At 40.2% G+C, this 17,245-nt stretch overlaps 1 protein-coding gene across 1 annotated transcript; it reads right to left on the bottom strand.

Moving 5' to 3' along the window:
* Positions 1 to 13,008: 13,008 nt before the first annotated feature.
* Positions 13,009 to 13,509, bottom strand: LOC149193489 (Pleckstrin homology (PH) domain superfamily protein). Its single transcript, XM_089407329.1, has one exon. The coding sequence runs from the start codon at positions 13,507 to 13,509 to the stop codon at positions 13,009 to 13,011; it is 501 nt and encodes a 166-aa protein (XP_089263455.1).
* Between the last annotated feature and the right edge of the window lie 3,736 nt (positions 13,510 to 17,245).

The following is a 17,245-nucleotide window of genomic DNA, read 5'->3' as shown; positions in this document are numbered from 1 at the left end:
TCCACTTCAAGCCCGGGAACTCCCGACAGGCACAGATTGCATCCAAGATGTAGGCAGACATGTATATTTCTACTTGCTAACCTTTGGGCGGCTGTTGAACTCCCTCTACCTGTTCCTTCAACCTGTGAACCAACATGTCAGACCAGTTGCATGCTTTGTCTTCACTGGCCAATTGGTCCAATGCGATCACACAACTCTGCAGGAAGGTTTTCATGCTCTCTTGGCCATACATTTGACATGCAAAGATGACCAAGTACTGATATGCCTTTTGTATTATCTTCATCTTCTAAATATTTTTGGGTGTCATCTTGAATTTGGCTGGCTCCTTCACCCTGTTCTTCAAGATATCCCTAGAGTTGCTATTGATGCTGGGTATGTTGAAGGGTGTCTCCATGGTGACCACTGGCTTCGACAAGTGGTACATCTATTGATAATCATGTTCCCTAAAGGTGGAAATATATGTCCCATTGACACTACTCAAATTAATCATCTCAAGATCAGTGTGCAAGACGATCCAATGTATCATGTGTGTGCATCAAAATGCGGGATACCTGCATGCAATCCGGTACAAGCCGGACTTATGAATGTTCACATAGACTTGGCGGTCTTCGAGATCTTCCCCAAATGTGCCTAAGAATGCATCATTGACCTCTTGCCATTTCATCTTGATGTCTTTGTCTATCATCAGATTGGCTTCTTCATAGATTGGTAAACTCGTAGACACTCGCTCAACTACTGCTCGAGTTGCGCTTCCGTCGGTGTCCTTTGACCCTGCTCTCCTAGAGGCCATTGATCTTAAAATTCTAAGAGATGGAAAAACACCTACTATATCTAGAGACATGGTGTTATGTGTGGAAAGAAATATGTCAGTTAAAAACAAATAAAACTTGAGGATGGACATGCAACATACCTAGGGAACTGCTGGCAAGGATTACGTAATTTTCACTGGGAGGTTAGGAGACTGACTACCAAAACTGCACAAAAGGTAGTACAAACTGTTGGAAGGCTCGTTGACTTTTAGAATTATGCAATGCGCAATCCAAACTGGCCTGCTGGGTGTTGAGATTGTGCAATATGCAATTTCAGCTGGTAAGTGATGTAGGCCCAAGGACTGCATTGCGCAATTTTTTGGGCCAGCAGTCACTGCCTCTTAGAATTGTGTAAAGCAAGACCAGAGGGCAGTGACTGGCCATAATTACGTATTTTCATGGAGGAAGGTAGAGACTTCCCTCTAAGAATTGCGTAATTTTGTCTGGGTGGGGTAGAGTCAGGGCCAAGGTTTCACAGACCCGCTGACAGGAAACTGAAATCAAATGAAGATGTGAATGCGTGGAAATACAAAGTGTAAGCAAGAGTGAATTATCTTCCATGAAAACAACAAATGCAATATTCAGAAAACAAAACAACATGCATGTGTGTGAAACAAGTCACCGAATTGGCGACCGTTCGTGAAAAACATTGTCATGCATGCGATAGCAGTGAGATGCTAAAGAAAACTGAAATGGTGCTTGTACAAGCTAACATGCATGCAAACAACAACAAGAAATCACATAAATCAAGTAGACAACACTCACACAAGCCAAAACACAAAGAACTACAAAAATGCTGCAAAAGACAAGTTAAGCGGAATTACTCGGAGATAGTTGAGCTCAATTTTTCGAAGAATAATGGATGTGCTATGGGATGTCATAGCTCCAGATTGATGTGAACAATGAGCTCTGAAGCATCAAATAAATAGGTTTTAGGCTTATGACGCGCATGTCACAAATCTAGGGAAAAACGACACTTGGAGGAAAGTTTCTAAAACAATCTTTTCATGTAACCTCCAACTGCTAAAAATAGCTCCCTAAAATCTAGGGATGCTTTTTGCATGTTGCTTTTTTCTATTTTGGGAAAAAGTAGCCAATGCATGCCAGTCAAGTTTTCTCGATCCCGAGTGGAACTGGTCAACCAGAAGGCACATGTAATAGCCTGCTTTACCAAGGAAGATTTTTATGTTATTTCTCGGAGGAAGATGGGTTGGTTGTCCAGAGGGATTGAGCAATTTCTAGGAGGAGCAGCTGACTCCTACCTAGAATTGTGCAATTTCTAGGTTGAGCTACACTACTGGGCTAGATTGTGCAATTTTCGAGGAGAAGGTTGCTTGACAGGATTGCTCAATTTCTGAGACCAACAGACTGCCAGTCATATTTATGCAATTTCCGGAGGGAAGGTTGGCTTCCCTCTAGAATTGCACAATTTTCTGAGGAAAATGTTCATCCAATAGCTAACCCAAGTCCAGGATGGTAGCTTATGAGGGGAGTGAAACAAACCATCATGCATAGGCTGGTAAGCTACTGAAAAACTAATGAAGTTCATATACTTGACAGTGCAAGACATGTTGCTAGGATGGTTGGTAGGGAGGCTCCAAAATGAAGCTAAGGAAAAATTTTGGAGGGTAGTTATAGTCGCTACAACACTTGGTGACACACTAGTAGAAATATAACTCTATGAATGAACCTTGTTCATGAAAATCAAGTATAACACCTTCGGAAATATTGTTCAGTTCTCTGTTTGTCTTGGTTTCAACACTTGCTTGATTGTAAGATGTAGCATCTACAAAGATCTTGATCGATCGACACACATTCCAAGCCAAGCCAACACAGTTGTTTCGATTCGGGATGAGGGGTATATTGGTGCACAAAATTTATAGTCGTAAAAGTTTTAGTTTCATCTCTGGTGTTGCTCCACTACTAACAGACCTAGACGGTACCCCAGTGGAGTCACGCAGGAACACAAGAATTGCTCCGCTGCTAGTGGGCCTAGTCAGTACCCCATCGAAGTTTCTTGCATCACCTCTCTGTGCAGGAAGCCTTTCTCTTCTCTCACCTTATTCATTTTTCATTTCTTTTTGAAAATTTTCACATTTTCATTTTTTCATTTTTCATTTTCCATAACCCTGCATAGCACTTATTCATCTCAGAGGTGGAAGAGGGATCCCAAATTATTGAGAGGAAAAGAAGTTGTTCCTTCAGAAAAGTAGTTTATATATACCTATGACATGCTTGTTAAGGTTTTCCTGCTCACCTTACTCTACTTGATTGAGTTGACAAGGATTAACCCAAAAATAATTGACTAGAGTAGGTAACACTAGTTAGCGTGCAAGTGTTGTTTTTTCACCAAGGTTCACTTCGAACAAAACGTATTTTCCATCGACGTATCATGGACTAAAGATAACAAGTTCTTCATACAGAGGAAAGATGACGAATAACCAAGTATTGATAACTACACAAGTCCTCTTGTACTTTACCTAGCTTGTTTCAAGAGTCGCACGTGGTTTCATGTGAAACTAACCTATGAACATAAACAAGCAAAAGAAGAAGTAAATGTGTAAGCAAAGCAAATAAGAAAACAAGCATACAAGCAAACAAACATGCAAGGTAAAAAGAAAATATAAATGCAAGAAAATAAACCAAAAGCAAACACTACTCCTACTCCTAAGCTAATGGTGCATGGGTCTACTCACGTGAAGTGATACTTCCAATGTAGCCACCGACGCATTGGTCGACCCATGTTGGTGAAGGCATGGTCCGCAAACAACATAGTTGTGCGAACCAACAAATAAGAAATATATAATAATTAAGACAAGCACATTCCAAGTTTAAATGTGCCCACAGAACATAAGTGAGTGCAAGTGCATGGCATGCAATCTGTGGACTTACGACATTGTTGTGTGACACTGCGTGTAGCTGTTAAGCATACACATACTCTTGATTGTGACATGCAAGGAAACAAAATAAACAAAGACAACTTGCATCGTGCACATTTTCTTGCTATGTAAGATTCCTCTAATGCATGAGCAATGGGATCATGTAGTTCCAATGGAGGAAGCATAATTTGTGTGTGAGATTGATCTTTAATGCGTACAAATGAGTGATGAGGAGCATTGGATGTTTCAACAATTTCCTGATTGGAAGTGAAACCAACCTCAGGAGAGCGAGGGCTTGATATAACCATCAACTCGGGCTGAAGTGCCTCGATAGTTTGTGGAGTTTTGACTTCGTCAACAGATAGATCATCATAAACAGGTGGCTTCAAAAAATCAACTCTGATAGAATCATCATCATGATCGAATACGAGTGTAAATAAATCACGATAGCTATGATCAGCAAAATCAATGATTTCATCGACATCCTCATGATCTGATGAATCAAACAGAGGGGTAGATGAGAAGTGGGGAATTCACCATCTGTGTTTCTGGAAAGAGAAAATGAAAAATCATGTGGATTTTTAATGAATAATTTATCTTCTCCATTTTCGGATGATGAACTGACATCCGGTGTGTTCTGTGAATGACAAATAATGGGTGCATCCGTAAATGAAGATACACATGCAAAATCATGGATGGCATAATCACCAAAGATGCCAAGAAGGAACGGAGGAGGCTCAGATAGAAGGGAGTCATCCTTCGCCAAGGGTTGATTCTCAAGCTCGTAGTCATACTCTTCATGAATGATACCGCAGTTTGGTAGTGCAACACCAACTCCGTCGATGGCTTGTTCCTTGTTCACAACAAGTGTAGAGTCTAGAATGGAAGAACATGAGACAGTGCAATCTGGAGGATCAGTAGAACACGAAGATGGAGGTTTAGGTAAAATAGACATGTCACAACCCATGGACCTCACAACCCAATGTGCGTGAAAATTGAGTGAAGTGATGTTGGGAGGATGTGACATTTGAATGGATGTATGTGCCTATTCTCCCACATCACTCTACAATGGTGGAGCTGTTTAATGTGGGGATGATGAAAAATCACTTGTGACAGTGATCGTGTCCATCTGTGATTACGCAGCTTCATCACTGAAGTATGTTGGGTGGGGCTTGGGCTTGAACTTTCTTTTAGGATTAATAGATTTGGTAAGATAGTACTCAAATCTATCCATGAGATACTGGAATTTCATTTGAATTTTCAGAGGTTGAAACTGCAACACACAGAAGCAGTCCGAAAATTCCACAGTCGATTCATGCGGGGCCTTCCGTTGTTGTAACATTTTTTTGTCAAGAGGTTCTGGATCAAAATGATGGAAAGTAGATTCAATGAGATCACAGAACTACTCAAGTGAGTGCATGGTTCCAGGAGGCAGACTCCAGCACCACCATTGTGGAGATTCATGAAGTGTGTATGAAAGAAGCAGGCTAACCTATTCAACACAGAACTCATTTGCATTCTCAAGGAATACATAGAAGTTTTCTAAGTACTCAGGCCAGGCTACTTCGCCTTCACCATCATACATGAATTCATACAAGAGATCAAAAAACTCCCTTGTGATGTTGAGAGGTTCGGCATGCAAAAGGCATCATGGAGGGATGAGTGTAATAGAATCCATGATAGATGTGAAAAGGTTCAAAACAGGATGAGAGGACATAGCTTTTCATCTGACCCTCCTTATAGCAACAGAAATGTTGACGATGCTGGACCCACCAACATGTCAGGGGATCTTCCTGGTAAGAAATCCCAACTATACCTCAGACCGTTTGGTGTAGGAGTCCCAATAGTGGGTTGTACATTATCACCTTGACTGCGGTTGCGCTCAGAAGCAAGTAAGATATCCATGTTGGTAGCAAGGGTGTGACATATGTAGCAAGTCAATAAAGGTGCATGAATGGTTCTAACACACGGAGGGTGATGTGAGTGCGCCCCTTGGAAACTTGTGAAAGCATGTGGCTAAGAAGGGAAAACACAAGAAAAGATGCATCACAAACTAGAAAGAAATTAAGCTAACAATCCAAAGTGATGGCTAAACCAACAACACATTTCAGTAAGATTCATACATACTTATACAAAAAAATTCCATACATGCATGCATAAGTAAACATATACATATATCATTAGAGTAAGCAAGTTAGATGAAATACACTAACAACATATGCATGAAACGTGCTAGCTATGTTATATTATGAAGTGAAAGTTCCAATTATACAGTACAACCATGACCAACCACTAGTCCCTATAGCGGAACATTACAGTCACTGCCTCATGCTCCTCCATGGAGATGTACTAGCTCTGCATTGTGGAGAAGCCAAGGCTCGTTATAATACTCTCCAAGATTTCTCTAAGATACTCCTATCGGAAGCTTGGCCGACCAAAAGACTCTACAATGAGTTATGAGGGAATATATATAGAAAAGGTGGGGTGACCCTTGACATCCCCTTTGTGACTGTTCATCTACCCTCATGACTCTTCAACTACTCTATGATTGTTACATTCAACTATTGACACTTGAACTTCCACTTGAAAAGACGTTACATACAAATGCATGTGAGACAAAATAGGCATGAGCAAGCCATGTAAGACATCACTATGACACAGACAACTATGGGAAGACCACCTCTTTTTCATCCTCACAATGGTCGATGGTGGCGAACTGATGCCAAGCTTAGTAGTTTGTGATGGTGTCTGTGTACTCTATGGTGACATATTTATGGAAACAAACTCTTGCCTCTGTTGCATCCAGGTACACTACTCTCGTTCCTTTGTCCAACTCGTTTAATAACATGCGCATCATTTTCTTGAGTGCGGTCGGACCAACAACCTACTAATGCATGGTATCTACACTAATCGCCAAGTCTGCGCTTGTGGCTATGTGCAACAACTCGTCAAAGTACGAGTCAAGCTTGAGTCGAACTTGTGCCTCTGCCTTTGCCTTGGTGAGTGTCCCAATAGATGGGATTGCATGTGCGTGCACAACAACATCCATACTTCTGAATACCCATGCATGGGAAGCCTGCAAACTAGTGATGAGCTGTGGGAGTTCTTCATAGTTCTAGATCTGACTCCAAATGTGTGCCTTCAGCTCAACCGCTCTAGGCTTCATCATCTTGGGAAAGTGTAGTAGGGCTCCCTCGTATCTCATTGTCCATGTTTTCATGTGGTCGACTGTAGTATGCAAGTTTGACAAGATATGTGCTCTCCGAGCACGTCGCTACTGCCAACAGTTGAGATGGACATTTGCCTTATGCACGGTACCAAAATTGGAACACAATGCCCGCATGATTGTCTCAAGGGATGATACTTCATCCAGTATCGCCTTCTTCAACTCTTCTCGAGCAGATGCTGCAAACAATTCTCCTCCTTGCTTGGTCGTTTGTAACTCCCTAGCCATTCACTCGTTCCTAGCTATCAAGAAGCAAACACTCGAGCTAGTGGCTTCGGCATATGCTTTAGTAGCATCGGCCAATTTTGTTGGATGTTTATGCATTTTAGACACAATCACTCGTTCTTCAAACTATGCAGGAGATGTGTTGTCATCCGGAGTAGACACTCCGAGTGATTGCAAAAATATATGCTGTGACTCATCGAATGATATGTTGTGCATCTCTCCTTATGGATTGTCTCCAAGGATCTCAGTATCTCGTTGGTCGCTTGGGACTTTCTCTACTTCCAGATACGGTGAATCTAGTGGGTCAACCTCTTGATGGTAAGGCATGAGGTCAATGTCTTTCTCTAACTCTTGTTGCTCTATATCCATATCCATCTGCTCAAGTGCTTGCTCAATCTCTTGAGCGAAGTCTTGCTCCTATGACTGCTCACCCTGTTTGCTTTGTGCCAGCTATTCAAATGAGCCTACTACATGTACAGGTGCAGTTTCATCTATCTTTACATGTTTCACCCCCTGCTATACCTATTCTTGTTGCACTTCCTTCTCCTGTCTATGCAGCTCCTATTCCTTCTGAAGTTTCTCCTTCAATTCTTGCAACTCCTTCACTGTTTCCTCCATCCTCTGTTTTTATCTCTACCTTTGTGTGGTCCTCCTGTCACGTTGTTGCCTCTTCACCTCAACTGCCAAAGCTTCTTTCTTCACAAGTGGGTCTACTCAGAACTTGCACCTTTATTTTGCCTCTAGGCTATCAACAATCTTTCCCCTTCCTTTGTTGCACATCGGTATGTTTACCTCTATTGCTACTGCTATTGGTTCTCTCATGGATGCTGCTTTACGCTGCTTCGCTAACCATTCCACAGCGATGTTGACCGGTTCATTGGGCCTGGAGAAACTGTGACAATATCTCCATAGGTCTTCCTCAACCCAATGACATGCCCCGTGGATCCACAGAAACTATACTCTCATGTGGTGATCCTTCACCAAACAATGCGGGTCATACAGATTAAATCTTTGGGTGTCGAAAGGATATTTCTTGATCTCCTCTATTTTGGCATCCACATGCTTGAGGTTCTGTATCTCGTACAACCCTATCCACAACGGAAGAGTGGGCCAAGGTGCCTTCTTCTTCCGGTGCAGCCTAGTGGACAGTCCTGCCAAGATGTGGTATGACACTTCTTACATGACAAGCTTGTCCATGGCAAACTTCGACGAAACATGCAGAAGCTTCTCCGTGTTGTACATCCATATGAAGGTGCCAGATGGTGACGCATACCAATCCATTATGTCGATCAGTGCCTCCATCATTGCCTTCAACATGCAAGGTGGATCCTACTCAAATATCATCTTATACATGAAGGTGAAAAAATGATCCGACAGTTGTGTGATAACCCCTCTAAAGCTACATTCGTAAAATAGTTTACAATATGTATGACAGAGGTTTCCGCTTGTGTCCATGCCCACTTTCAAGCTCGGGAACTCTTGACGGGAACAAATTTCATCCAAGATGTAGGCGGACATGTAGATTTCTGCTTGTTGACATTTGGGCGGCTACCAAGCTCCTGTTACATGTTGCTTCAGCCTATGATCCAACATGTTGGACCAGTTGCATGCTTTTCCTTCACTGGCCAGTTGGTCGAATGCGATCACCCAACTTTGCGGGAAGGTTTCCGTGCTCTCTTGGTTATACAGGTGACATGCAAAGATGACCAAGTACTAATATGCATTTCGTAGTATCTTCGTCTTGTAAATCTGGTTGGGTTTCATCCTGAGTTTGTTGGCTCCTTCACCCAGTTCTTCAAGATATTGTTGGAGTTGGTATTGTTGTTATGTATGTTGAAGGTTGTCTCCATGGTGATTAATGGCTTCGATGAGTGGTACATTTGTTGATAATCTTGTGACCTGAAGGTAGAAATCTCTATCCCGTTGACACTGCTCAATGTCATCTCCTCGGGATCAATGTGAGAGACGATCCAATGTATCATGTCCGCGCATGGCAATGTGGGGTACCTACATGCAATTCGGTACAAGTCGGACTTGTGAATGTTCACATAGACTTGGCAGTCTTTGAGGTCATCCCCAAATGTTCCTAAGAATGCATCATTGACCTCTTGTCATTTCAACTTGACGTCTTTGTCCATGATCAACTTGGTATCTTCATAGATCGACAAACTCGTAGACAATCGCTCAACTATTGCTCGAGTTGCGCTTTTGTCGATGTCCTTTGACCCTGCTCTCTTAGAGGCCATTAATCCTGAACTACTGAGAGATGGAAAAAAACCTTCTATATCTGGATACATGGTGACATGCATGGCAAGAAACCTGTCAATTAAAAATAAATCAAACTTAATGATGGACATGAAACATATACAGGTAACTGCTGGAAACAATTGCATAATTTTCACTGAGAGGCTGGGAAACTGACTATCGTAACTGCATAAAAGGCAGTCTAGACTGTCGGGAGGATGGTTGAATGCTAGAATTGCGCAATGCCTAATCCAAACTAGCCTACTGGGTGTTGAGATTGTGTAATGCACAATTTTAGCTGGCAAGTGATGTATGTCTAGGGACTACATTGCGCAATATTCTAGGCCATAATGAAAAAAAGATTAACTCACACAAATTGCAGAAAAACACATATAAAAACCAGGGACACAATATTGACGGAAAAAGGTTGAAGCTTCATGTATTCTTTCTCTCTTATTCTTACACAGAAATAATTGAATATAATGTTACAAATAAATAGATGAGAGATAGTGTTCTTAAGATAGTGCGTGCTATCTTAGACACCTTTGGTTGAGATAATTTCTCCTTTGGTTGAGATAATTTCTCACTAGACACACCAATATAGGAGTTACCTAAACTAACTCCTATCTTAGAGGAACAACCCAAGAGTTAGGCACAAATTCCTAACTTGGAATTTTTAATTAATTAATTTATTTTTGGATTTATTATTGTTTTATGAGAGAGGCTAACATTCCCCCCTTCAATGATAAATCCAAAATAAGAACGAGGAACCATCTTCCAAGTTCTCATGTTGATCCTCAAAAACATTGCCTGAAAAAACCGCCAAATCTAGATGCTGAACAAACCGCAAAATGAAGAGACTGAGTCAGCTGCATGCTTGATTCATCTCTGAAGGACGCTTGACAACTCCGTCATGTGCCAAGCCGCAAAAGGATCCAACTGTCCTTTGCTTGAAAACAGCATCCGGTGTCCACTGACACAATTTGATGATGATTGCCCACTGGCTAAAGATGTCGAAAAACAACTCAATGTTGCTTTTGCTATGATGAAAGTTGCTCACTGCTGCTTTGGTTGTCGATCGCCCACTGGCAAATTTGCTGATGCTCACTGCTGATGAAGATGCCCACTGGCTACTTCACTGATGTTGTCGAGACTTTCAATCTGACAACCACTTGTCAATTTCATTGACATTTTCCCCCCTTTGTCAGCTGAAATGAGAGACAATCTTCTCCAAAATATATTTGAACTCCCCCCCTTCAGGTGTAGGAGAGTTTCACTGTTGTACTCTCTCGTTCAACTGCATGAGAGTACCATCATCGGTTCACTACTGGCTGCACTATGTGTGATTGTAGTCGGTTGTAGAACTGAGATAACCGTTTGACTGTGGATGACCATTCCCAAGGATCGATCCATTCATAATGTATCTTCAATCTGCCTGATATTTGTTGGTGGCGACATTTTTCTGAAGAATGATTGTGCTTGCCACAATGGCAACACGGATGGAGATCAAAACATTGATCTTCCATATGACCGGTTCTTTGACAATGAGAACACTTTGATTGGACTTCAACTTTAGGTTGCGTGCAATTCTGGTTGTCGGCAACTTTCGCAGAACCTGCTGAGGTGAGTGGTTCAAGAAATCCTGCACTCACAAACTTAATTGGCTTGGAATAATCTGGGATTTGTAAGTTAGTGTCATCAGGAACATATCCTAAGCCTCGTCTAGTCTTGTTATTTTGAATTTCTTCCCAGGGCTTGATGATGGGTTTGGAAGAAATTTGAATTTGATCATGAACAACTTCGACACTTGAAGTTGTTGGGATGAATGACTTATCATCTGGATGGTTCAAAGACGTGAAAGTATCACTCTTTTCTTGCAATTCATTCCTTTGAAGTTGGGACTCAAGCTGAAGAAACTCAATGGTTTCATGCGTTTGTTGTAGATGCCGTGAAATATCAGCAAGAGTTTCTTTGCTGACGTGCACCATGTCTTCATCACTGGAGATGATCAAACTGTGAAGAATGTTTAACAACTGAATATGTTGTGCCATCTGAACTTGCTCACTTGAAGTCAGGCTCTCTTGTCGTAGATGTCGTGCTTTGAACTGTTTCACTTTACTTGAATGACAGGCTCACTTGTTATGAGACGTGAATGGCACGCTCGCTTGATTTGTGGCTTATTGTACTTGCTGAGAACACTTGTTAGAACTTTCTGGAATTCACGCTCGCTTGATGACGAACTCAACTTGCTTGATTGGTGTTAGAGTTGAACTTGTTTTGGTTGCTGTGATGGTTGTGTCAAGGAGTTAAAACTCATGGACAGGGTGTCGAACACTGTCGAAAATGCACCCAAAAAGCTTACAATGATTTTAATGACTCACATAAAACAAGGAATTCACTTGTCTTAATTTGACTAAGTTGAAGAGAATGGACGTGCTTGACTTATGATCAAATCAAAACGTGGGTGTCGGTTTCAACCGAGAATGCACCCGTACAATTCAATGTAATTTGGAATTTGATTCACAAGTTCTTAAATTTGTTTGCAAGAATGTTGATGTAGACTTTGCTTTGAAACGCTTTAACTTGATTAAGTGAAGTTGCTTGTTGATGTAGAATGTTGATGTTGACAATCTATGATTATGAGTTGTATTTGCGCAGATGCAAGTGTCGAGTTCAATTTTCCTTCCTTGACGCTATTCTTTTACAAGTGTTGTGCTTGCTTGCATTGAAATTTATGTGTGTGGTAAATGCGGTCATTTATGTGTCACAACTAGACACAAATCATAAGCAACAACATGAAGCCATAAAAACACTCGCCATCACAAATACACATGGTGTACCTAAGATCCCCTTATTCAATTTCGGGCGGATCTAGGACACAATCACCACAAAAAATATGTCTTTATTAAGTAATAAGGTCATCAATCTTTCTTCTTTTACAACATTTCCACTGAAGCTTTCTCAAACAATGAGAATCTGACGCTTGCAAATTTTGGAAGCAAATGCATTCAAAAAACCGACTCAACCTCCTACAATAATGAGCTTTATTTTGAAAAACCGATCACTTCAAACTTACAGAGAAAGAAAACTCAATCCTTATCACTCCATTACAGAGAAATAATCCCTTACTTTATAAAAGAATCTCACTAGTCACTCCACACTTAAAAAATGCACACTTATTGTCCCAAAATTACAAAATAAAATTTACCTTATCTCTCCATTATCTCTCCATTACAAATAAATGATTTTATCCACTCCTTATCTCTCCTAAAAATCACACTTTATCACCTTATTACTCCATTACATAAAAAATGCCCCTTATCTTAAAATTACAGAATTTAAAATAAAGAACACATCTTCTTCCGTAGCTTTTAAATCCTTTTCATTTTAAATCACTTTATGAAATCACTTGAAAAGTGATATAAAGTTCATTTTAAAGAAGGTCAATAAATGTTGGACTTTAATTTAAAACACATGCACCATTTCCTTCGTAATAAAACTATACGTACCATACCCATACGTATTTTCCAAAAGCTTGTTCATGGTAAACTTCCATTTGCGCCTTCTTAGTTCCATATTCTGCATATTTTATTCATCTTGTCGCAGAACGGATGCTTCCTCTTGCTCAACAGGATGAGCGCTTCAAAGTTTCAATTAAAAGAAATTGCTTTCGCTGAAGAAGATTCAATTGGTTTTGCAACGTAGAGAACTCTGCCATCATAATCTGCTCACTTTCCTGTATTGCTTCTTCACTCAACCCTTCCTCCAACAAGCGGCATCTAAGCTTCTCAGTTGAAACAGTGATGTTCTCCACAGGTGATGTAAGGTCATTAATTGAAATGTGAGGAAATAGGTCCTTTGCAACCTGCAATGCTTCAATCCATGCAGCTCGGTCTTCTCTAGATTCAACTCTCAAATGAAGTCTCTTTGTACCAGTGAAGACAGAAAATCTTTTATCATCTGATCTACTTTCTCGAATGGAAGACACCTTTAAATGCAATTCTCCAAGATGCCGTCGTCGGCGATTGAGCTCTACCCCTTGATTCTTAGGCTTCCTGATAAGCTTTAGCAAATCCTCGCCGATCACTCTAATGCCCTTCTCCGTCTCTGTACACTCCACCGCCATTTACCAGTAATTGGCTAGGATTCAAGGTAAGAGGATCCATCGTAATCCTAATCCCGGCTGACTGTGTCTAAGCCGGCGATCAATCTCTCACAATGGCCACCGTTGCGCTCTACACACAGTTCTTCTAATATCGACTACATATAAAATACAGTTCCTCTTTGCAACTATCAAATTTGCCAGAGTTTCTAATATTCTCCGAATATGTGCCAAGATATCAACGAAACATGAAATTATCAAACAAAATAACCTCTGAAGAATTGAATATAGCCAAGCACAGGGTTCAATATCGCTTTTAACGCGGGCCTCTGCAATTCTGCTGACTCCACGGGGTCAAAATTATACAATCCAGTGTTATAACAACCTCCACGACTTCACAGCTTCTCCTCAACAGTCATACGGAATTCACTTCAACTCTCACTTTGGTAACACGCTCCTCATAAGTTTTACAATCCATAATTACAGTATAAGAATTAACTGCCACAGCGAATCTTTAAACTACATATTTTAAAAGCGATTTAAGTACAACTTGTATTCAACGCAATTGCACAACTTACACCATCGTTAAATCTCGGCGGTGGGAGTCCATCCCAACACTCCATGAGTCCTTTAGATTTTCCAGCTACGTAGACCGCTTCCAGCAATTTCCTTTCCTACGAACATTCTGCCTACTGTTTTGTGCTGCTCAATAATGTTTGGATGCAAGTCCCAATAACGTTTGCTACTGCACTCTGTAATTCATCCAGTAGGTCCCTAGGATCACTACCTGATCTGCACTTTGTATAACGTGTTGCCTGCCGCTGGATTCTTCCAATCCATAGAATCTCGCCCCTGTCCAATCAGCTCAGCGTCCTTTTTACTTTCTTGTGAAAGCAGAGAAATGCTCAGAAAAATGCCCCCAGCGGACGAAACCACGAGAAAAATGGGCATGGGACACTATTGTTGTTCCTCTAATTTATTTTTCATCCCACAATAGGGTCGAGCCTTTCCACCATAAGACTGGACGCCATTCATATGGGAAAACACTATGTGAGGCTCTGATACCACATAATGAAAAAAAGATTAACTCACACAAATTGCAGAAAAACACATATAAAAACCAGGGACACAATATTGACGGAAAAAGGCTGAAGCTTCATGTATTCTTTCTCTCTTATTATTACACAGAAATAATTGAATATAATGTTACAAATAAATAGATGAGAGATAGTGTTCTTAAGATAGTGCGTGCTATCTTAGACACCTTTGGTTGAGATAATTTCTCCTTTGATTGAGATAATTTCTCACTAGACACACCAATATAGGAGTTACCTAAACTAACTCCTATCTTAGAGGAACAACCCAAGAGTTAGGCACAAATTCCTAACTTGGAATTTTTAATTAATTAATTTATTTTTGGATTTATTATTGTTTTATGAGAGAGGCTAACAGGCCAGCTATCACTACCTCTCAGAATTGCACAAAGCAATACTAGAGGGTAGTGACTGGCCATAATTGTGCATCTTCTAGGAGGAAGGTACAGCCTTCCCTCTCAGAATTGTAGAATGTTGTCCAGGTGAGGCAAAGTCTGGGCCAAGCTTTCCCAGACCCGCCAACAGGCAACTGAAAGAAAATGAAGATGTCAATGCATTGACATACTAAGTGTAAGAAGGATTGAATGATAATGCATGCAAATGACGAATGCAAGACTCAAAAAATGGAACAACATGCATGTGTGTGAAACAAGTCGCCGAATTGGCGACCATTCATGCAAAAGGGTGTTATGCATGCAACAGCAGTGAGATTCTAACGAAAACTGAAATTGTGCTTGTACAAGCTAACATGCATGCAAACGATAGCAATAATTCACATAAATCAAGTAGACAACACTCACACAAGCCAAAACACAAAAAGCGACAAAAATGTTGCAAAAGACAAGTTAAGCGGACTTACTCGGAAATAGCTAAGCTGGATGTGTCGAAGACTCCTGGATCTACTATGGGATGTCAGACCTCCAAGAGCAATGTGAAGAATGAGCTTTGAAGAGTTGAATAAGTAAGTTTGAGGCTTATGATGCGCATGACACAAATCTAGGGAAAGGCGACACTTGGAGGAAAGTTTCTAAAATGATATTTGCATGTAACCTCCAGCTGCTAAAAATAGCTCCCTAAAATATAGCGATGATTTTTGCATGTTGCTTTTTGCTATTTCGGGAAAAAGCAACCCATGCATGCAAGTCAATTTTTCTCGGTCCCAGGTGGAACCGGTCAACCCGAAGGCACATGCAACAGCCTGCTTGACTGAGGGAGATATTTGTGCAATTTCTGGGAAGAAGTTGGGTTGATTGTCCAGAGGGATTGCACAGTTTCTAGGAGGAGAAACTAACTACTGCCCAAAATTGCACAATTTCTGGGTTGAGATGCACTGCTGGGCCATATTGCGTAATTTTCCATGGGAAGGTTGTTTGACAGGATTGTGAAATTTCTGAGCCCAATAGACTGCCAGTCAAATTTGCACAATTTCTGGAGGGAAGGTTGGCTCCCCTCCATAATTGCGCAATTTTCTAAGGGAGTTGCTCAACCAACAACTAACCCAAGTCCGAGATGGAAGCTTATGAGGGGAGTGAAACAAACCATCATGCACAGGCCGGCAAGCTGCTGAAAAACCAATGTAGCTCATGTACTTGGAAATGAAAGACATGCTGCTAGGATGGTTGGTAGGGAGGCTCCAAAACGAATCTAAGGCAAACTTTTGGAGGGTGGTTGTTGCTGCTACAAGATGTTTATAAGCCAGAATTGAGTGCAATTAAACAAATTCAATTTCTTATTTTTCTTTGAACAAATTAGATAAGGAAAACATATGTGATGACAGAGAAAAAACACATTAACATGAGAGAAAACTTCACCAATGAGTCTGACACAGGAATCCTGAAACAACTTTCTATATTACTGAGAATTGATCACTTGAGCACAGTGAACAACTTTACATCAAAAATTCTTTTTTTCATACAAGTCTCCACCCTTTGTTTATTACAAATGAAATAATATATAGAATAAAACTCTCCTAAATTATTACAATAATTAAGGAATAAAATCGTGAATAATAACTAAAAATAAAATAATATCTCCAATTTATCTACTGGAAACCTTGAACTATTCATTAAACTCTAGAATTAGTTCTTTGAATGGTGGAAATATGTAAAATGATCCTCATTCTACTGATCTTCTGTTGCTAGGTGTCTTAGATATATTTATGCCCTTGAAATCTAGAAAAATATTGAAATTGTCCTCACAAAATCTGCTAACTTCCGTATTAAATTTAAATACTCTGCCATTTGCATTAAATAGTTTCCCCTTTGAGTTCTATTTCTGTCATTTTTTTCCTTTCATCATATTTTGGATACTTCATTATTGTCACAAAAAATTTGGGGAAAATTATATATTTTAAATAATATTTCCAAATATTTTGATTAAACCCTTAAATGAATTTCATAATTTTAAATTTCAACATATTCATTTGAATGATTTAATAAAGCATCTTGTTTTCAAATCCATGTGTTGTTTTCCCTTCCCATGGATTTTGAAACCCATGTGTTATTTTATAAAGCCACAGCTTGTTTTTTTATTAGATTGCCTTTTACCCCTATAAAATATTTGCATAAATATTTATCTAAATCTTATTTTCCCATACTTTTTCCTTCATAATTCTTGTTCCTTCTTGTCTTTGTAAAATTGTTTTTCATTTGGCTCCCATGGTTTTG

The sequence above is a fragment of the Pinus tabuliformis genome, chromosome 2_2, assembly GCF_031772625.1.
Source record: "Pinus tabuliformis cultivar Carrire ecotype Pingquan chromosome 2_2, CPIR1, whole genome shotgun sequence".
In the NCBI taxonomy this organism is placed as follows: domain Eukaryota; kingdom Viridiplantae; phylum Streptophyta; class Pinopsida; order Pinales; family Pinaceae; genus Pinus; species Pinus tabuliformis.
Note: the sequence above shows the minus strand (reverse complement) of the source record. Positions and strands in the feature narration are given on the sequence as shown.